Genomic DNA, 22,001 nt, shown 5'->3' on the forward strand with positions numbered 1-22,001 from the left:
TCGATTGATAAACAAGTTAAATGCTATTTCTAGAATTAAGAGTTTTTCAGATATATTATTATGTCTCGTAGTAAGGCTGAGCAGGAGAGGGAGAAGGTGATACAGGAGAGATGTCAGGTAATTTAATTTCATACATCAAGTACTTTTCAGCTCCTCAGTTGCGCTAGGTGGCCCTTCCTTTTTACAGGGTTTCCCTAGCTTCATGAAGAGGATAAATGTTAAATTTTACTTGGGTTTCGAAAAACCAAGGGGGGGGGGGGGGAAGTTTTGCCACTTTCGCGTAATCCGTGATTATTAGGCTAGGTATTGATGTGAGACTATAGGTTATTTGGGATAAAAGTTTACTTTTGGGTAGTACTTCACGTATATTTAATCATTTTTTGGATAGGTCTCCAGGTTCAGGTGCTGCAGGCTGGAAGGTGGTTTCTGGACAGGTAAAAAAAAATTAAAATTTTTGTTTGAAGAGTTAGAGATCAAATTATTAAACAAAATATGCATCTTTATGGATATTATTGAAATACCAGAAGAAAAAATTAAAATCGGCCTCCAGGTTCAAGTGCTGCAGGCCTCCAGGTCCACTCTGGACAGGTAAAAAAACAAGTTTTTTATTTGAAGAGTTAGAGGTCAACTTATAAAACAGAATATGCATCTTTTTTTATATTATTGACATATTTGAAGAAAAAATTTAAATCGGCCTCCAGGTTCAGGTGCTGCAGGCCTCCAGGTCCACTCTGGACAGGTATAAAATCAAGTTTTTTTTATTTGAAGAGTTAGAGGTCAACTTATTAAACAGAATATGCATCTTTATGGATATTATTGAAATATCAGAAGAAAAAATTAAAATCGGCCTCCAGGTTCAAGTGCTGCAGGCCTCCAGGTCCACTCTGGACAGGTAAAAAAACAAGTTTTTTATTTGAAGAGTTAGAGGTCAACTTATAAAACAGAATGTGCATATTTTTTTATATTATTGACATATTTGAAGAAAAAATTAAAATCGGCCTCCAGGTTCAGGTGCTGCAGGCCTCCAGGACAGGTAAAAAAACAAGTTTTTTTTTTATTTGAAGAGTTAGAGGTCAACTTATTAAACAGAATATGCATATTTTTTGATATTATTGACATATTTGAAGAAAAAATTAAAATCGGCCTCCAGGTTCAGGTGCTGCAGGCCTCCAGGACAGGTAAAAAAACAAGTTTTTTTTTTATTTGAAGAGTTAGAGGTCAACTTATTAAACAGAAAATATGCATATTTTTTTATATTATTGACATATTTAAAGAAAAAATTAAAATCGGCCTCCAGGTTTAGGTGCTGCAGGCCTCCAGGTCCACTCTGGACAGGTAAAAAAACAAGTTTTTTATTTGAAGAGTTAGAGGTCAACTTATAAAACAGAATATGCATATTTTTTGATATTATTGACATATTTGAAGAAAAAATTAAAATTGGCCTCCAGGTTCACGTGCTGCAGGCCTCCAGGTGCACTCTGGGCAGGTAAAACAATAATTTTTTTATTTGAAGAGTTAGAGGTCAGTTTTTAAAACAACATTAGCATCTTTTTAGATGTTACATGCATATTTGAAGAAAAAAAAATAAAATTGGCGTCCAGGTTCAGGTGCTGCAGGCTTCCAGGTGAACTTTAGAGACTATTTTCAGGTATATTTCCTATTTATTTGATTTCCCCCCTACTTTTTTTCTATTATATATTTATTTAAACCTGGTAGTTATCATATTCATTGAAACTTTTTGATGGATCCCAGTGACCGCTGGTGGCCATTGGCCAGGTAAATATCCAGGTAATTTTTGAATTTAGAGGAAAGGTATGTATTTAAAAATGGTTAAAATAAGATAATATAGTAAAATTAATCATTTAAGGCTTCAAAATGTGTGTCCAGACAGGCTCCAGGTCCTATAATTTCACTATATTATTATATTTTAAGTTTTAAACTTCTTCTATTTCGAAATCTTTCTTCTAAATTCCAAAATAACCATTTGAGATATTCACCTGGCCGGCAACAACCAGCGTTCACCAGGATCCAGGTAAAAGTGTCACTGTCCATATAAAAAAGTAAAAATGTATGATACCTACCTACAATGTTTTAAAACAGGAAAAAAAACAAAAATACCTGAAAATGAAAGCCTGCAGCACCTAAACTTGAAGGCCGATTTTAATTTTATCTTCAAGTATATTTATTATATCCAAAACAATGCATATTTTGTTTTATAAGTTGACCTGTAACTTTCCAGATAAAAAGACTTAATTTATACCTGTCCAGAGTGGACCTGGAGGCCTGTAGGATCTGAACATGGAGTCCGATTTTAATTTTTTCTTCAAATATGTCAATAATATAAAAAAAGAAGCATATTCTGTTTTATAAGTTGACCTCTAACTCTTCAAATAATTTTTTTTTTTTTTTACCTTTCCGGAGTGGACCTAGAGGCCTACAGCACCTGAACCTTTAGGCCGATTTTAATTTTTTCTTCAAATATGTCAATAACATCAAAAAAGATGCATATTCTGTTTTTTAAGTTGTCCTCTAACTCTTTAAATAAAAAATTTTATTTTTTACATGTCCTGAGTGGACCTAAAGGTCTGCAGCACCTGAACCTGGAGACCGATTTTAATTTTTTCTTCAAATATGTCAAAAACATCAAAAAAGATGCATATTCTGTTTTGTAAGTTGTCCTCTAACTCTTCAAATAAAAAATTTGATTTTTTACCTGTCCAGAGTGGACCTGGAGGCCTGCAGCACCTGAACCTGGGGGCTGATTTAAATTTTTACTTCAAAAATGTCAATAATACAAAAAAAGATGCATATTCTGTTTTATAAGTTGACCTCTAACTGTTCAAATAAAAAAAATATTTTTTTACCTGTCCAGAGTGAACCTGGAGGCCAGCAGCACCTGAACCTGGAGGCCGATTTTAATGTTTTCTTCTAAAATGTCAATAATATCAAAAAATATGCATATTCTGTTTTATAAGTTGACCTCTAACTCTTCAAATAAAAAACTTGTTTTTTTTACCTGTCCAGAGTGGACCTGGATGCCTGCAGCACCTGAACCTGGAGGCCGATTTTAATTTTTTCTTCAAATATGTCAATAATATAAAAAAAGATGCATATTCTGTTTTATAAGTTGACCTCTAACTCTTCAAATAAGAAACTTTTTTTTTTACCTGTCCAGAGTAGACCTGGAGGCCTGCAGCACTTGAACCTGGAGGCCGATTTTAATTTTTTCTTCAAAAATGTCAATAATATAAAAAAAGATGCATATTCTGTTTTATAAGTTGACCTCTAACTCTTCAAAAAAAAATATGATTTTTACCTGTCCAGAGTTGACCTGGAGGCCTGCAGCACCTGAACCTGGAGGCCGATTTTAATGTTTTCTTCTAAAATGTCAATAATATCAAAAAATATGCATATTCTGTTTTATAAGTTGACCTCTAACTCTTCAAATAAAAAACTTGTTTTTTTTACCTGTCCAGAGTGGACCTGGATGCCTGCAGCACCTGAACCTGGAGGCCGATTTTAATTTTTTCTTCAAATATGTCAATAATATAAAAAAAGATGCATATTCTGTTTTATAAGTTGACCTCTAACTCTTCAAATAAGAAACTTGTTTTTTTACCTGTCCAGAGTAGACCTGGAGGCCTGCAGCACTTGAACCTGGAGGCCGATTTTAATTTTTTCTTCAAAAATGTCAATAATATAAAAAAAGATGCATATTCTGTTTTATAAGTTGACCTCTAACTCTTCAAAAAAAAAATATGATTTTTACCTGTCCAGAGTTGACCTGGAGGCCTGCAGCACCTGAACCTGGAGGCCGATTTTAATTTTTTCTTCTTATATGTCCATAATATCCATAAAGATGCATATTTTGTTTTATAATTTGATCTCTAACTCTTCAAACAAAAATTTTAAATTTTTTTTACCTGTCAAGAAACCACCTTCCAGCCTGCAGCACCTGAACCTGGAGACCTATCCAAAAAATGATTAAATATACGTGAAGTACTACCCAAAAGTAAACTTTTATCCCAAATAACCTATAGTCTCACATCAATACCTAGCCTAATAATCACGGATTACGCGAAAGTGGCAAAACTTCCCCCCCCCTTAATGCATGTATGCGAGGTAGTTAGGCACTTTCCTTTAATAAAATAAATATCTTTCAAGTTCATGATCGAAGCGGTCCCTAAATTGATAATACAAACATATAAGATAATTTTAGGAAGGGATGGGAGGATATTTGAAATAGTTAGCTAAAGAATAATTAATCATTGACATGGCTTACTCTAAAGCCCATTATTCCATTTTCTATTCCACAATTGGTTAAAAATTCAAATGTTTTGAAAAACATAATCTGGGTAAAAAAGGTTCTCGTGAAATAAAATTTATCTTTTGTTTTTAGATTTTGTTAGCCAGCCTGTTAAAGGAGGAGGATAACAAATATTGTGTCGACTGTGATTCAAAGGTTAGAGCTTAATTCTGTGGTTTTTATATTGTAAATCGATTAGATTACAATTACTAGTTGCAGTTTAGGTATATTGTCTAATAGTTAATATTTTTATCAGTTGTCTGTTTATACAAATTTTTAAAAAATACTGAACTTTTGACTTTAATAAACTTTTGTTAAATTTAATTCACGCTCAAACAATCACAATAACAAAACAAGTTTTACAGTGTTTTTTTTCTTATTTCTAGCCCCTGCGGGGGCCTCTAACCCTGCTGGGTAATCATTAACATTTACCATTACCTTACCTGACCTAAAATAACCTATATCTAAATATACTTTGGCAAACGACGATACCCGCTTCTTCGTTTTCTTTCATGTTCCGAAAAATAATTTTAATTTACTTGCAGGGACCAAGATGGGCTTCCTGGAACATTGGAGTCTTCTTATGTATTCGTTGTGCTGGTATTCACAGAAATTTAGGTAGGATACCTTCTCATTGGGATTTTAGTTGGAAAAAGTTAACTAATACCCCTTTTTTTAATAACTTAGTAACGTCGATTTTTGCAAACATTGTTTCAATACTTACTTAGTACCTACTTATTTTTTTGGTTCTTAAAATCACCCGCACTTAATGTGTGTTTGTAGCCCTGTTTCTCTTAAGTTAGGATTCAGTGCGTACACGGTGATTATTGAAAGTGAGAATCTTGTCGCCAATTTTTGATTGGCAAGCGTCGCACACAGCTAAGTGTGTTCTATGTTGCATTAAAGCTTAGCTGCAATTTTCGTGGAAACTATTTAATTACTTAGTTATGAATGAGGAGCATGGACGTGGGAAAGCATGATTGAAGTTGCTTGATAGTCAGAATCTAACTTTATACAAATTTCCCTCTTATCAATCTTAGGCTATCTTACAGAAGATTGGGGGGGGGGGGGAGATCTGCCTTAAATTGAACCTCTTCATGGTACTATCTCTTTTTTTTCTAGGTGTTCATATATCTAAAGTGAGAAGTGTGAATTTAGACTCATGGACTCCTGCTCAAATATCGGTAAGTTCCATTTCCTGGTATCTATAACAATAACAAAATAATTAGGTGTACCTACATCTGTTTCTCTCTGTCCGTCATGAAAATCAACAACGCATGGATGGAAGTTTCTGACCCTCCCCCTGGCAACACCATCGATAGGTTTAAGCCAACAGAGAGGGGAGGGAAATGACATTGGGTTGTAGATTTTAATGGAACCAAAAGTTTTATAACCATGTTCTCTGATTTGTTTGCTTTAAAACTTAATGTACTTTTATCAAAAAAATTTGGGTGGTACTAACGAGCATATTCCAAACTTTTTACATCTCAATTAGGGTTATACCTCTATTTATCGTCCATCACCTTATCCCTTAAGATCCCTGTTATGTTTTCTAAAAATTTTATTCTATTTATTACAGAATTACATAATATGAAATAAGTATTTAATATCAGATGTTAAAAAGTATTAAATGACAATCCTAAGATTAATATTGTGACATAATACCTACTTCTTAATATCAATTCTATTGAAAACATATATTATAATTTTTAGTTAGTGCGTCTTTTCTAGTAAAATAACTTTTTAATAATTGGTATCTAGTTAAAAGATATCTTATTTTATTATTACGACTATAAATGCGTTTTACAAAAGAAAATCCATGGATGTTGATGTTGATTGCCACCAAAATGAAACCGATTTTCAAGCTGTTAAGAAAAATCATGCCTCATGGTTTTATATTGTCTATAGAAAGTTGTGTTGAATTTTTAATTTATCCGTTACATATCCGCAGACAAGTTTCTATAAAACCATGCAATAAATATCTGATCTATTTTAGAGTATGCAGTGCATGGGTAATAGTCGAGGAAGAGCGGTCTACGAAGCTTCCGTACCTGATGATTTTAAGTAAGTTTTTCAACTAGATTTTAATTTTTAAATCTAGGTAATAAGTAAGATGTTTGTGTGTTTATCTGAGTGTACCAAAAGATCTCGTTAACCATTACTGACATGGCTCTCCTTTGCAGTAAAGCTTTCTACAGGTCCCAGACAGGTTTTCAATTTCTCACAATGTGTTATACCTTTCTTTTAGAAAATATAAATTAACAACATGGCTTCGCTTTCTAAGTTTTCACTAAGCCCCATGGGACAACCGTTAGTAATACAACCGCTTGTACATCCACTCACATAAATAACCACACCATTAAAGAAAGGAGGGGGGGGGGGGCGGTTTGTGACCCTTTTGAAATTAAACCAGAAATCAAAGGAATTCATTAACAGAGTTACAGCACTGAAATACGGCATGGCAGTTGCTTTATAGAGCTACAATGTATGCAATACCTTCATTCACATAAATAACCACATCTTTAACATTTTTATTGTTTATTTTGGCTAATAGGAAACAATATTTCTTTTATCTTTAACAGAAAACTCTTTTGTTATACAAGATACTATTATTAGATTAATATTTAAGAAACCTAGCAACCTTTCTTTATCTCTGTTGGTTTCTTTTTCTTACTAATTTCTATTGTATAGGATATGTTTTGATTAATTTTATCAATCACTAGATATTTCCCCTGTTTACGTTAATAATTTTCATTAACCATTTGCAATTTATTTCAAAATAGATCAGGAATACGGAGATTTTGTAAATTGTAATATGAGATTTTATCCGTTAAAGCTATGTAGCTTTTAACAAATAATTCTTACATCAAATTTCTTATCTTAACTCTAACAGAATGGAATGTTCTTTTAGGGGGGGAGGGGGGGGGGGGGTTGAAAGGTGCGGGGAGGGATAGGAAATCCATATCCAAATTAGACCATCCCCGCATCCCTGAGTTTAATGAAAAATAAAAAGTGTACTAATGATTTTATAATTTGATCCAATCATAATTTATTTATTGTACTACGACACAAATATGTTGTACCTTTTACTTTGTGTATTTTATTGTCAAAATATCTGAAATTTTTTTAATTAAGTTCAAAGAGAGATTTTTTTGTACATGAAAGTTTTTCTTGGAAAATGTTATGATAGACTATTTGATATTAAAAATATGTCTGTTTAAAAGGTAGGGAGTGCGATTAGATGTAGATGTACACACTAAAATAAAATTTTTAAGACTTTAAATAAACTTCTATTAGGTTTAAATCAATAGCTAAGAATTTTTCATTAAATGTTTTATGGACCTAAGGCTCACACCGTTTACTTGAAATAAAATAAAAAACATAATTTCATTGAAAAGATGAAGCCTATCTTTCACTCTACGACTACGTATTATACTTAGATCAAACATTATTAATATTTTAGTAATAGACGACGGATCACATTGTGTAAAGATAAGAGTCTTTTTCGGATATTTAGAATTATAGAGTAGCTACGCCACAAAAACTGTAGATTGGATGAGAGAGAGAATTAGAGAGTCATGATACGTCGCTATTAAATTCGAGGTTAAAATCCTCGTATTTTTTCTACAATACTTCATTATTTGGATGGATATGTATTTTTTTGTGTAACGCAGCTACTTTATATCTTATCTAAGAACATATTTTCTTTATAGTTGTGTCGAGACAAAACCGATTGCCCGTCAATAAGTACTAAGAATTACTTGAAACTCCCTTTCATAAGTTATTCTAAAGGGGACTATGCACAAACGAGACCAAGTGATTTAAAGCACCTTCCAGCATTGATCCTTAGTATTTTTAGTGAATATACTAGGTTTATGTTTAATATTTGGTTTATCGGCTAAAAATTTAAGTTTCACCATGGTTTTGTATGATTTTTTAAAAAATGTTAAGCATTTTTTGGTGTAGTATCATCAGATGCTTTGTTGAGTTCAAAGGACAAAATAAAACAACACGGCAAAAAAATCATCAAATGCTGTAAATTGCAAAAGTACATTGATTAAACTGTTTACAATATTACAAGTTACCAACCCTTTTTCTAAATATACATTTTTATCGACTTTAAAAAAAAACAGTTTGAACTTAACAAAACACTTGATATTTTATTTTTTAAAATGCTTAAAGTTTTGCATATAAAAACATGGTGAAACTGAATTTTTTAGTCAAATATTAAACATAAACGTAGCATATTATCTAAAAAAAATACTAAAGATTAATGCTTGATGGTGCTTAGAATCACCTGGTCTCGTTCGTGCTTAGTCCCCTTGGAATAATTTGGTAGGTACACATTTTTGGTTTATATATTTATTTAACCTTTGTTAAGACGACCTAACAGTGACTCAGGCCTAGAACAATTTATTAGAGCTAAATATGAGAAGAAGAAATACATTATGAAGGTACCTAAGTTTTAAACAATTGAAATTTATCGTCTCAATATGAAGAATTTTAAGAAAACTCGTTGATAATGTTTCTAACAAGGTCGTGGATTAGTGTAAATGTTAGCGTGCCTGCTTGTTGAGTGCAAGGGTGTTGTGTTCGAGTCATGACCGCACTGTATCTCACTTTTAAATAATACCTACTGCTGTTATGTCGTGCACTTTACACCTAAAGTTAGAGTTAGGGAGGGGGGGGGGGGGTTGCAATAGCACTTAAACAAATGCAACTCATTTCTATGCACATTAGACCTTCTAGACAAAGGTCGTGTAATCAAATAGTTTGACCGCATAATTTCTTCGACAAAAGGGGACTATCCACGAACAAGAGCAAGTGATTCTAAGCACCTTCCAGCATTGATCCATAGCATTTTTTTAGTGAATATACTAGATTTATGTGTAATATTTGGTTTATCGACCAAAAAGTTAGGTTTCACCATATTATTATATGGAAAAAACTTTGAAATGTTAGGCATCTTTTAGTGCAATATCATCAAATGTTTTGATGAGTTCAAACTGTTGTTTAAAAGCTTTGACACAACAGTATATTATTTTGATTAAAAATGTATATTTAGAAAAGGGTTGGTAGCTTGTAATATTTTAAACAGTTTAATTAATGTACTTTTACCATTTACAGCATTTGATGCTTTTATTTTATTTCGTCCTTTGAACTCAACAAAGCATTTGATGATATTGCATCAAAAAATGCTTTAAATTTCAAAGTTTTTTCATATAAAACCATGGTGAAGCATAACTTTTTAGCCGATAAACCAAATATTAAACATAAACCTAGTATATACAATAAAAAAATACTATGGATCAATGCTGGAAGGTGTTAGAATCACTTGCTCTTGTTCGTGGATAGTCCCCTTTGGTTCAGAGATGTACCAAAATAAAATCTCTTGTTGTATCCGATCCCGTCCTCTGTAGGTTGAAGCGCATACCAAATAAAATCAAGGAACTCCTAGGCTTATAGAATTGTATAATTTTAGGATTGGGTGGCCACAAAGCCTCCAGACTTGCCAGAAGGATGGAATACCCTTATAGAACAGGTTGCACAAAAATATGAAGAAAAAAGTCACATACTTTTTGTTTTTTTTTGCAGTCGTTTTAAATGAGTTCTTTTATTTGATGATTCAACTTGGGTATATTTAATATCTTCCGTCTTTCATAGTTTCAGAATTTATCTTCAAGATGTAATCTTTTTGTTTAAATTGTTATCAAAGACAATGATTTTCAAGTTTCGTAAATAGGTTTTACATGAGTATAAAAAAATAGAATATTCAAATATTAACAAAATCAATGTACGTACAAATAAAACTAAATGTTATAAATAGTCAAAGAAGGATTTGCTTTTGTAATCTGGCTTTAATAAAGGATTTTGTTTATCAATATGGAGTAATTAGGTAAATGTTCATTGTTCAGCTTAGTCTTACCATTTCTTTATTTTAAATACATCTAAAAAAATTACTTTTTGCTAAAAGAAACTTACATTCAAAGAAAAATTTATTTATTTGTTCATTGGACTTTAGGAAATTGTCTATAATATGATGCTATACATAATTTTTCAGTATGACTCAGAACCGGTTCTAATCTAGGGAAAATTTATATTTTTTTTAGGCCATACAGGAATAGTTATTTCTCGTATCGTATTATAAACGGATTTCCGCGGATATAGAATGTACAATTATAAGATTAAAACTAGTTTTTTTAGCCCCGAGGTGCCGGATGAGAACCGGTTCCTATCCACCGGATTCGAATGAATACGAGAAAAGATTTTATCATCACGGATCTTGAGGGATAAGACAATGGCCGATAAATTGATAACACACCCCTTCTGTGGATTGAAATTAGTGGTTGAATCGCTTAAACTTAACGTTGTTAAACCAACGAATAAGAAAATGTTATTTTAACTTGTGTAATTACCAGCACATTGTCCTTTGTCTCTCTCTCTCTCTCTGTTTTGTCATAATTTTTTAAAAATCTCACTATTTTCCTAAAATGAAAATAACATTGATGTTATTTTTAGGAGAAGTTAGGCAAATCTCGTGAGTCTAAAATGGCGGTGCTTACTCCGGGCTCTAACAATGCTAAGACAGCGAACAACAGGAATATTATTATTATTATTGATTAATCACTTGGAAAAGGGGACTTTGCAATTGCATGCGTTAGATGTCAAAAATTCGAAAGGAGGAGTTTGAGTGTGACACTTTTTGAAACCAAAACAGCCGAGAAAAGGCAAAAATACATTCATTGGTTTTCGGCATGAGCGGCGGTTCCGCAGCCGTTTCTTCACAGTTACACTTTGTTCCTCTTTAAATCGACTGTTTTGCAAAATTTCAGTGCTGTAACTATGGGGGGGGGGGGGGGCGGGGGGGGGGGAGTTTGTACAGTTATAGGAAATGAAAATTCAGTATCAAATTTTGCCCTGGCCGTTTGGGCTTGTTTTTATAGTTATCAACCTAATTCTTTTTGTAAACTCTCTTATATGATTGGATCTACCTGTAGAACTTTGAAAATTGAATTTTGGGACTTTCCTTCTAGTGGCTAGTGGGGCAAAAGACCCCCCCCCCCAAACACTATAATTTTAAGTTAAGAGCTTATTTTTTAAGATATCGAGCTGATTTACTTCACATGAAATAGGGGCTTGTAAGCTCAAAACTTATAAATTTTGTATTTGGGGGGGTTGTTTTACTCCAAAAGCCCCTAGAAGTAAAGTGCAAAAATGAAATATGGGCTGGCTAATCAACTCATTTATGTAATAACAGGTTCCATTAAAAAAATCAGCATGATATCTTAAAAAATAAGCTCTTAACTTAAAATTTTAGTGTTTGGGGGGGGGGGGGGGGTCTTTTGCCCAACTAGCCACTAGTGTCACACTCGCCCCCTCCCTTTAAATCTTTTTTTTGTTAATGAAAAAAAGGTATCACTATATATTATTATTATTCTACATAAATATTAAGCCAATGTCTACTATGTAAAAAAATTACAGGTCAATGGTTTTAAACGGCAAAACCCTCACCTATGAATGTTATAAGGGGGGGGGGGGGGTGGAAGGTTAATGAACCATCTCGTAATCAATGCGCAAATGGCACTTAGAATCCAAATTTCGTTATGAAACTTGGTATGAGTAATCCTTGATAGGTCTATTTTCCCAAAATCGAATTAAAAATTGGAAAGTGACGGCTAACGGCTCAGCCGTTTAGACGTTTTTGGCTAATTTTAGGGCAAATCTATAATTAATTATGTAGCAATAAACTATTTGAAACTTATTTTATATTTTTCTAAAAACGTCTGGGAGCGGCAATTAGTATAATGTATAGATAGGGCTTGTGTGACGGATTTACCCTTAAAATAGCCAAAATAAATGGCTTAACGGCTGAGCCGCCAGCCGTTTGCCAAGAATTATTCACACAAAGTTTCATAACGAAATTCGGATTCTCAGCTTCATTTGCGCATTGATTATGAGTTGGTTGCATTAATCAATTCAATATCTTAAAATCTGATATTTTAAGGGGATTTCTTCTTATTTGAGATATCTAATATCTATCATATTTTTATCTAAGCGGAATCGATTTTATGAATTAATTTAAGTAAAATGCATACTTAAGTATCAACTTGTGAATATTTTTTTTTATTAAACAATAATAATTTTGATTAAACAGTAAGTCTGAATCTACCTCTGGCCTTGCCGCTCCGAGAAAATCCACAAGTTCAGCCGCTGTCGCTTCTGCCGCCACAAAATCTCCAGCTGTTTCTGCGAAGCCGCAAGCCGCTAAGCCTGTGACGGTCGCTCCTGTGGTGACCAGCAGCGCAGCTGTTGACTTGCTAGGATTGTCATCTACTAATGATGACGATGATTTGTTCTCCAATTTTGTTTCTGCACCCCCGGCTGTTTCTAGTGGCAATGGGTAAGCTTTTATTATTATTATTATAAAACAGAAACTCGATGACAAAATTGCGTCTTGTCTTTATAAACTATAGCTAAAAAATTATAAAAATATTTTTCTTAGTTCTTTGTATGTTGGTTGCGATAGATTCGCAATATAACAAATAAAATATAAAAGTAACAAAATGTTTGTGTGTGTATGTGTTTGTAGCTCTAGATCAAGCTAACCACTAAAACGATATGGTTCTCCTTCACAGTGTAACTAAGAAAATATTGTTTATTATTTCTCTATAAAAGAGGATGGATCGACTGCCCCCCCCCCCCCCCCCCCCCCCCGTTTCATTCAATTTCCCCTAAGGTCATGTAGGGGTTTAACAGTTAGTAAGTTATAACTGAAAACAGCTTTGAAATGTTATTTGTTTAGAATAAATAGTTCTCAGTCAAACGGAGCTCTTTCAAAAGCTACATCAAACCTTGAACAAGATTTCTTCAATCAGGTGATTCTACTAATCTACTTGCACATATATATTTTAATTTCCATAAAAAGGGCTTAATATGGAACACATGCTAAAACTCTAGGACAGGGTGATGTAATAATTGAGTAGCTTTCATGAGAATTGCGGGTCAGCTTACAATGTAAGATAGCTGTGCGCGAAGCTTACAAATCTAGGATTGGCCAAAGGATTCTTGCCTCCAATCTCGTGTGCATCTGAATCCTAACTTCAGAGAATCAGGGCTACTACATATTTACATACAGCAGTTACGATTTTAACAAGAAACATAGTAATTTAGAAGAATCTACTCGCACAAACATAGTTTAATTTCAATAATTTGGCAGCAATATAACAAAATTTTTAATGAAAAAGGAGGATGTAAATAAGAATAGTCTGGGCAGGGGGGGGGGGGGTTGTTTACTCGAGAACCCTCTGACCAAAATTGAGCTAACTTCGGATTTAAGCTACTATAGGGCCAAAGTTACTTTTAAAATTATCGATGACCGCCGTTTTCCGCCACTGCCAAAAAAATTTTTTATTGCATTCTTATTCACATACTCCTTTATGAATAATCAAAGTTTTTGATTATAAAACATGTCAATAACGAAGCATTATTCAGTAACTTTTTCAACGATTTGTAAGTGATGCTAAACACTAAACAGGATATAGCACAGTCTACCCAGTTATAGAGTAGTTGCGATTTTAACATGAAATAACAGTAACATAGGAGAATTTTCCACTTAGAATTTCTATTACAATATTAAAATCGTATCTCTTATAAAAGTTTACAAAGGAATTCCTAATATAAAAGTGGTCCTTCTCTCTTATTTGATTTGATTAAATTCTCCTAAAATAATATTTTTAATCCTTTCATTTAAATTCAAGAGATTTTGTTATTCAGGTGAAATTTAAATCTTATTTAAAAATTTGAATGTGACGCCTACAGTTCTCACTAAGATAGATTATTTATTAAAGAAATTATTTATTCAAATGTTGATTATATTTTTAATTTAAACTATAACTTTAAGCAGCGTTGCGGAGCCGGTAGCCGTGGAGTAACCATATTTTGCTGAAGCCGAAGCTGGAGTCGTTATTTTCGTTAAAAAACGGCCCCGGGTTAGCTAAAATAAGAGATTTATTATCAATTATAATTTTGTTACTCTGTTGCTTCGTGTGCAAATACCCCTTTTAAGTTTTTCAAGTACATTTTTTTAAAATTTATCCTTTAAACCTTCTAAAGTCAAAAATACACTTAGCAAAAAAATATGATGAGTTTTTCTTGATTTTAGGTCGGAGCCGGAGCCGTTATCTTCACAGGCGGCTCCGCGGAGCCGGAACCAGAGCCGCACCAAAATAAAGCGGCTCCGCAACGCTGTACTTAAGACTTCTTAATATTTGTTTGTACTTTTAATGTAGGTTAACCAATAGGTTTATAATGAGAGTTGAGTAATATTTTAGCCATGTTTCAACTGCTGAATGATTAAAAAATGCCTATTTTTAGGACTTGCAAAATGAAATTAAAATTTTAATTTCTCGCTATGTTTATTTTTTTTTTACAATGAGAACAAATAAGGATGTACCTGGACCATTTTCATACTTCAATTTAAAAGAAAAGAAATTCTTGGCATCAGAAACTCAAGTGTTTAGTTAGTATACTATGATTAATAAGAAAATAAAATTTTCATATCAATAGAATATCAATAAAAATTTTGTTGTATACACTCTTTCAACAATATTTTTTATACCTAGAAGGTAATAATTTTGTTTTAGTGTTTATGAGTAGAAATATTTTTAAATTGTTATGTATTTCTTTGACGTATTTCTTAATATGAAGTAAGATAAAATATTTTGTATCAGGGAGGGAGGGGACATTGGGCTCTTTATTACACTAGTCCCCAAAGTTTTAAAACAATGTTTAATTAACATTTTTCATAGAAAAAGTTTACTTCTGTGTCACAGCAGTTTGAACTCAACAAAACGTTTGATGATATCTAGTCTAAAATGCCTAACATTTCGAAGTTTTTTTGATATAAATTTAAAATAATTTTATTTAACGATATTAAACATAACCTTAGCATATTCATCAAAAAAAACATTTAGAATGACTGCTGGAAGGTGCTGAGAATCACTTGCTCTGGTTTATGCATAGTCCTCTGCATCGGCTGTTGTATTATCTATGATTTTGTATTCTTTTATTATGGAAACAAAACAGTGTAAAAAAAACAAAATTTTAAAAATAAAGAGAACTATTAAACGGTATCTGAATAGCATAAGCCCTTAAAGATATGGGCAACATCAGATCATATAATTCTTTCTTCTTGGATATTAAAAAAATGACTTAACAGCAAAAATTCCATAGGTTGATTTTAACACTACTGAAATAATAGAATATTAAGGTCTACTTACTTAATTAAACAAAGAATAGGTAGATGTTTTAGTAGATACATAAGTTTATAACGAAAATTGATAATTTTCTGACAAATCTGGCCTAAATTGGCTTTTATTTCAGGTATCAACAACTGAAAGTGTACCTGGAACTGGAGGTCTGTCTGTAGGTGCAGATACATCCAAGATGTCCAACTCTTCAATTATGGCTCTATTTTCCTCTGTACCTCAAAACAAGGGTATGACATTTATCATTATACTAAAGTAACAGGATGTCTGTGTGTTTGTACCGAAGGATCTCGCTAACCGCTGAACCGATCGGGTTCTCCTTAACAGGGTAGTTTCTCATAGGTCCCGGGAAGGTTTATAACTATTTTGGGGGAGGGGAGCACCACCCTTCCAAGAGAAATTACAATAATCGAAATTTTTTCCATCGAATAGACTCCTACGTAACATTGCAAAGTATCGTAGCAAATTAATAGAGACTCCATCGCAACATTGCAAGGTATCTTATAATTTTTTTAAAACACCAAACATTTAAAGTGCTACTAAAGGCCTCTAGGCCGGCTTAGCCGCTAGTTATAAATAATGTAGTGACGAAAACAGTAGGTAGTTTAAGAAGCACAGTCAAATATACCTATCACTATCTAATTATATTTAAAAGAAATTAATACCCACCCGCATTTTTATTTTTAAATAAAGAGAAAAGATAATTTTTTTGGGTAATTTTTTTTATAGGAACAATTTCTCTTGTAAGGGTGGTGGTACCCTACCTCAAATTAGTTATAAACCTTCCCAGGACCTATGAGATGCTCTCTCGTAAAGAAAAACCATATCGGTTCAGCGGTTGGTGAGATCCTTCGGTACACACAGACAGACAGATATAAGGACAATTAGCTAAATTTTTACACTCCTTTTTTCACGTACAGTGTTAAAGTCGTCTTTTAACTAACACGTTGTATTTAATGAGAAGTATTGTAACAAGAAAGAAGGCAAGTTAATTTGTTTAATCTTCACAAAATTAATTGTTTAGGTCCAACAATGATTGCATCTCCAGCAGCCCCGCAGGCTTTGGGTTCATATCCCAACCAGCAACAACGTCAGCCACAACAAGGACAACTATATCCTGGACAACAACTACAGGCTTTCCAACAACATCAACAGGAATAGAAATGATATAGTTACCTGGCCAAAAAGGGGACTATTGTCTTAAGAAATAAAAGGATAAAGAAACAAGGACCTAAATTAAATTAACGTTAAAGAAATAAAAATAATAATTAAATTCTATTATAATACCTATTAGTTTTTGTACTTAAATTGTTTTTTTTCTTCTTAAAAGTTGGAGATTCTTTCTTTTGCTTTAACTGTTGGTTTACTTTAACGGTATTATTGTTATTCATGTTTGCAATCATTTTTCTGAAATGGCAACCTTAACTATCACAAATAAGATATTTTTAGGTGTATCTCAAAAACTGTCTGGTAAAAAGTTCATTTTGTTTTATTGCTGACCCATAATTATATCTTAGGGTTCATTACTCCAAGTACCTTAACTTGTTTAATGTACTTCATTCAAAATATCCCTTTAATTGTATAAAATATATCATAACCAATTTTTTGAAAATTAGACTGCTGTTGTAAGTAGTGGTGTTGGTCCCATGTTCAACAACAATATTGGCGGTGGTCTGGATGCTTTAGCAGGGATCAATACTTAAATTTATATTCGTCTATAGGATTTTAGAACCTTGTCAAGAAAAGATTGTTGAAAAAAAAGAATATCAAAACAGATAGTAGATTTTATTAACAAAAGATTTCGAACACTATGCTAAATGTTTCTTCAACATTTACATATATATTAATTATCCTAATTTTTTTTTTAAATGTCAACACAATTTTTTTTACTTTTTAAAAAGGATTTTATTCAAGTTTTAGTAGAGGTTAGGTACCTATGTACTGATAGTGAGCTATAATTTTTATATGTTTTAACAAAAAAATGTGAAAGTGTTGTGCTCAGGTTTAGGTGGTGGACTTGGTGGCCTCCAGAAAGGCATGTTGCCAGGAACACAACAGCAAAATCCAAATATGGTGGCGAACCAAGGAATGTATCAGGTAAGCATTCAATTCAAATTTTCTTATAATTGAAAGTTCATATAATACATATATTATTATTTTCGGAATGGTTTGAATGAATCGTATACAATTTGTAGTTTTATTCACTTATGCTCTTTTGAACATGGGGAGAAGTTACATTGTTATGGGATATGGAATTGACAAGAGCGCAATTAATTAGGGTTGCTTAATATGGAACACTTGTCAAAACTCTCTTAATCGATTAGCTTCCCTGCGAATTTCGGGTCAGCTCTCAATATAACATAGCATCACTCAGCTATGCGCAACGATTATCAATCTACAGGGAGGTAGGGGATATTTGAAAATTATACAAATAACCAAAGTTTATTCACGTTTTCTCATTCGTTGTCCCATAAACTTTGGGTACTCGTATTGAATCTTGATTAGTTGGTTCATATTGATCAGTGTTCAAACTTTTCTACACATAGCTTAATCCACAGAAATGGTAATTTGGTTGATCATAATTGGATTAATTGAATGCATAGTTTATTGTCCTATCCCTCAAGTGTCCTGCCAGTCTAGGATCACCACTTCCAATATCCGTGTGAATCATAACCTAGAGAATCAGAGCTACTTCGCTTACATATATTTAAAGAAGTATTAAAAACTCAAATACAAAACCTTTGCCATTTAATGCCAATAAACAACTAAAAAAATCTGATTTCTCTGCAATTATGTAAATAAATTAATATTTAAATTAGAGCTTTCAGGATATGATATAAACTCTTAAATGTACTAAGTTATAATTGTCACATTTTCGGAGAAAAGAATATTTATTATTTTAATTAAGAATTAGATTGTTTCAATTAAAATTAAATGCATTTTAGCTTTTTAATGTTATTATTAGAAAAGTGATTTTCCCTAAATAACGTTTTGACGAAATAACCCCCCCCCTTCTTATTTTTCAGGAATATAAATATAGGGGGATAATTTGACAGAAAAGGGAAGGTAGGATTTCTACACCCAAATTTTTTTTTGTCTAATCAGGGTTGTTAAAAATCCGTTTTTTTACTCAAAACTTCGACCCAACCTGGATACCCGCAAAAAATCCAGTTTTTTCTTCATAAAACATGTTTTTTTTGTGTGGGTTATTTAGAAATGTTAAATCAAGAGCTTTAAAATAAACTATAAAGTGATGATAACTGACTGTCTTAGACATCAAAAGAGGAGAGAATTAATCTATTTTTTTTTCTTTAAAACTTTAAATTTCCAACTTTTATTTATATTAAAGGTATACAAAACTAGATAGAAAATATTCAACTAAATGTAAAAACAATTATAGAAATCTTTAGTGATGCCGTTAGTTTATTAATTCTTCCTAGGAACAATTTTTTTATTCAACTTGTACAAAGGGGGGAGGCGGATGTGCCACTTTTTGAAACCAAAACTAAAAGTCAACAAAGGAACTCAACTAAAAAAAGAGTTACAGGTCTGAGATTTTGCATGGCAGTTGCTTTATAGAGGTACAATATGGAACTGTGAAGAAACGGCGGCGCAACCGCCGTTTCCCGCCGAATTTGCGCCGCCGTATCTTCACTGTTCCATATTGTAATCCTATAAAGCAACTGCCATGCAAAATCTCAGACCTGTAACACTTTTTTTAGTTGAGTTCCTTTGATTTTTAGTTTTGGTTTCAAAAAGTGGCACATCCGCCTCCCCCCTTTGAATTAAAATTGTAACTAAATGAAATTTTCTCAACTTGATTAATTTCTTTTTCTTTTTAGATGAATAATCAGTTTTCTGGATTGAGTGTAGGCCCTGCAGGGGTACAAGGGGGTTACTCTCCTAACCTTATGCAAGGAAATACAAATCAGTTTAGTCCTGCCAATATTAAAGGTAACAGCAATTAATGTTTAGATTGTTTATTTTACATTTCAAAAAGCTATCGTTTTATTATCTATTCACGAGAAAAAATAATTTGGATTTAGGAAAATAGACTTTTTATAATACCTATCCTTGATTCCTTATCCTATCATATCATTACAAACATTTCTTTTTACAAAATTTCTGTTTTTGTTATTTTTGGCGACCAACATATTAACTTGTTTTTTTTGAGGATTAGAAAAGAAAACAAATGAAAATTAGGACTAGACATAAATTAAAATTTTTCCTTTAGAAAACAAGAATGACTAGGCTTTTTTAAAATAATTCATATTCAGAACAAAATAATCATGATTCATATTAGATATAAAATGAAAAATGATTTTAATTCTATTATCAAAACATTATTCGTCATATCAAATATTTATAATAAGTAGTTATTTGGCTTTTTTAAATGGTTAAATAAGTCCAAGAGACCTGTTTTGGTAACAAATCTTGCAAGGGTTTTCATCTCTTGGAAAGGTATAGTTGTATGAAGCGCATTTCAGAAAAATTATTTCATGCATAAGTTAAAAGTATACCATCAAACATATAAATTTTGTTATTACAATAAATAACAAACAATTAGACATCAAAATCGTCGTCATGCTGTTTTTGTGAAAATTACCAGCTATATGAACTGCATAGGTAGGTATATCACAAAAAAAATATTATTTTGAAGTCTTGATATTTTTAAAACAACGTGTTAGAAAATTTAAATTCTTTCAAATATATGCCCTCTAGTTATAGTTTAAACCATTAAACAGGAAACTATATGCGTTTCACAAAATTCAAGTTTAAATTGCAACTACCTCTTTGGTCTACTATTTTTTAATTAAGACCTACTTTTCTTTAAAGGACTGTACAACATGACTGGGCCACAAGTAAACAATTCTGCACCAAACCCAAATCTCTTTCCCAGTCCTGGCGGTCAGACAGGTCAATTCGGCGGCCTATCTGCAACTGGAAACCTGTTCGGTGGAGCAGGCAGTCAGCTGCCAGGTGGAGGAGCCGGCACGGGTCAATCTGCGGGGGCTCTTCAACAGAATACTTTTGCTAATTCTTTGTGGAATTAGATTAGTTTTTTTTAATGTTGTGATAGATATCTTCCTTATCTGAAATTTTAACTCTCCTTAATCCTTTCCCTCTTATCTAATATTAATATCTATGAAAAAAGAAAATTTATGAAAACTAAATCTATCTTTATCGAATCCTTTAAACTATATCATGATAAAACTTTTTCAGCATATTGATATTTATCGTGAAACTATAGGTAGGTAGACAAGATTTATGTAACAGAGTGATTTATGTGTGTATCAGTAAATGTATATATTCTGTACTACATAGGTTAATAAATATTTGAAAACAAAATTTTCTAGCAAATTTAGCAAAAATTAATAAATTAAACAATTACCTAAGTTGTAATACTTTTCAATTATAAATAACATTCAGTAGAATTTAATAAATTTGGTTTGTTAGGTATTCTGTCATGAAAATCATTAAAAGAGCACATTCTTAATTAAATTATTTTCATAGTTTAATCTTCAAATTAAAATAGGGGAAACAATTTGAATAAATACATATTAAGGTCTTTTGAATTTAAGTTTATGTAAGTTATGAAAATTTAATAAACTCAATAAATTTAAGGATATATTTAAAATAATTCAGTTATACAATTATGATCAAAATAATTTAGTTGAGGAAAATATTTTTGTAAAAAGCACAGTAATTATGTAAAGACATGTATTTGTATCTCTTGCACTTTGGTTGTTTTCTAAAATATTATTTTATTTAAAAATTTAATTTGTTAAAGTTTGCTTTTGATTAAATTTAGAAACAACGGTTTATTTAATTTTACCTTTTGACTTTAGATCATTTATATTAAATTTTGTAGCATTTATTTGTTTAACGCACTAAACTTTTGAATTTGTAAGTTTGTGTATCATGAATTATACAACTAATAGTGCTTTAAAAGGCAGATTTTATCATCAAGACGATTTTTCAAAAGAGGACTCAATCCTGATCCTCAAATATATTTTACGCGTTTTTTGTCCAATTACTTTTTTTTTAATAAAAAGACATGATATTTTCAAAAGTCATTATTGTAAGCTATCAATTAAAATAGTTGATATTTGTAAATGATATGATAATTATATGTATTAATGGCAGAAAATCATTGATAATTCATGTGATAAGTTTATTTGACGTTTCAGTTTTTTTGTTGTAAAGTTTTAATATGATAGATGTGTGTTTTTATCATATATTCATGAATAGAAAATTCTTTCAGTTATATCCATAAATGAATTACTGTGCAATGGGAAGGCTTATGAAGCAACTTTAATTTTAATTGATACAAAAAGAAGCAGGGCTTTGAACTTTTAAGGGTGTAAACATTTTTGGGGGGATTGTGGAGTGTTAAGCATAAAAATTAAATCAAAAATTTCTTTGAG

General features: G+C 31.9%; 1 protein-coding gene and 1 long non-coding RNA gene across 2 annotated transcripts; both read left to right on the forward strand.

Annotated features, from left to right (window-relative positions):
• The first annotated feature begins 13 nt into the window (after nucleotides 1–13).
• On the forward strand, nucleotides 14–20,732 carry LOC145320010 (uncharacterized). The gene is made up of 16 exons (XM_080162452.1): nucleotides 14–117; nucleotides 4,400–4,462; nucleotides 4,852–4,924; nucleotides 5,429–5,490; nucleotides 6,303–6,370; nucleotides 8,688–8,760; nucleotides 9,789–9,848; nucleotides 10,826–10,900; nucleotides 12,457–12,707; nucleotides 13,110–13,182; nucleotides 15,689–15,803; nucleotides 16,598–16,726; nucleotides 17,188–17,259; nucleotides 17,573–17,670; nucleotides 19,416–19,527; nucleotides 20,410–20,732. The coding sequence occupies exons 1-16, from the start codon at nucleotides 61–63 to the stop codon at nucleotides 20,625–20,627; spliced, it is 1,599 nt and encodes a 532-aa protein (XP_080018578.1). The 5' UTR covers nucleotides 14–60; the 3' UTR covers nucleotides 20,628–20,732.
• Nucleotides 20,733–20,758: 26 nt separating this feature from the next.
• On the forward strand, nucleotides 20,759–21,393 carry LOC145320208 (uncharacterized). The gene is made up of 2 exons (XR_013880121.1): nucleotides 20,759–20,898; nucleotides 21,365–21,393. It is a non-coding gene; the product is annotated as an uncharacterized LOC145320208 (long non-coding RNA).
• Nucleotides 21,394–22,001: the final 608 nt, after the last annotated feature.

Source organism: Acartia tonsa, chromosome 1, assembly GCF_053477335.1.
Source record: "Acartia tonsa isolate MP-2025a chromosome 1, ASM5347733v1, whole genome shotgun sequence".
Lineage (NCBI taxonomy): Eukaryota > Metazoa > Arthropoda > Copepoda > Calanoida > Acartiidae > Acartia > Acartia tonsa.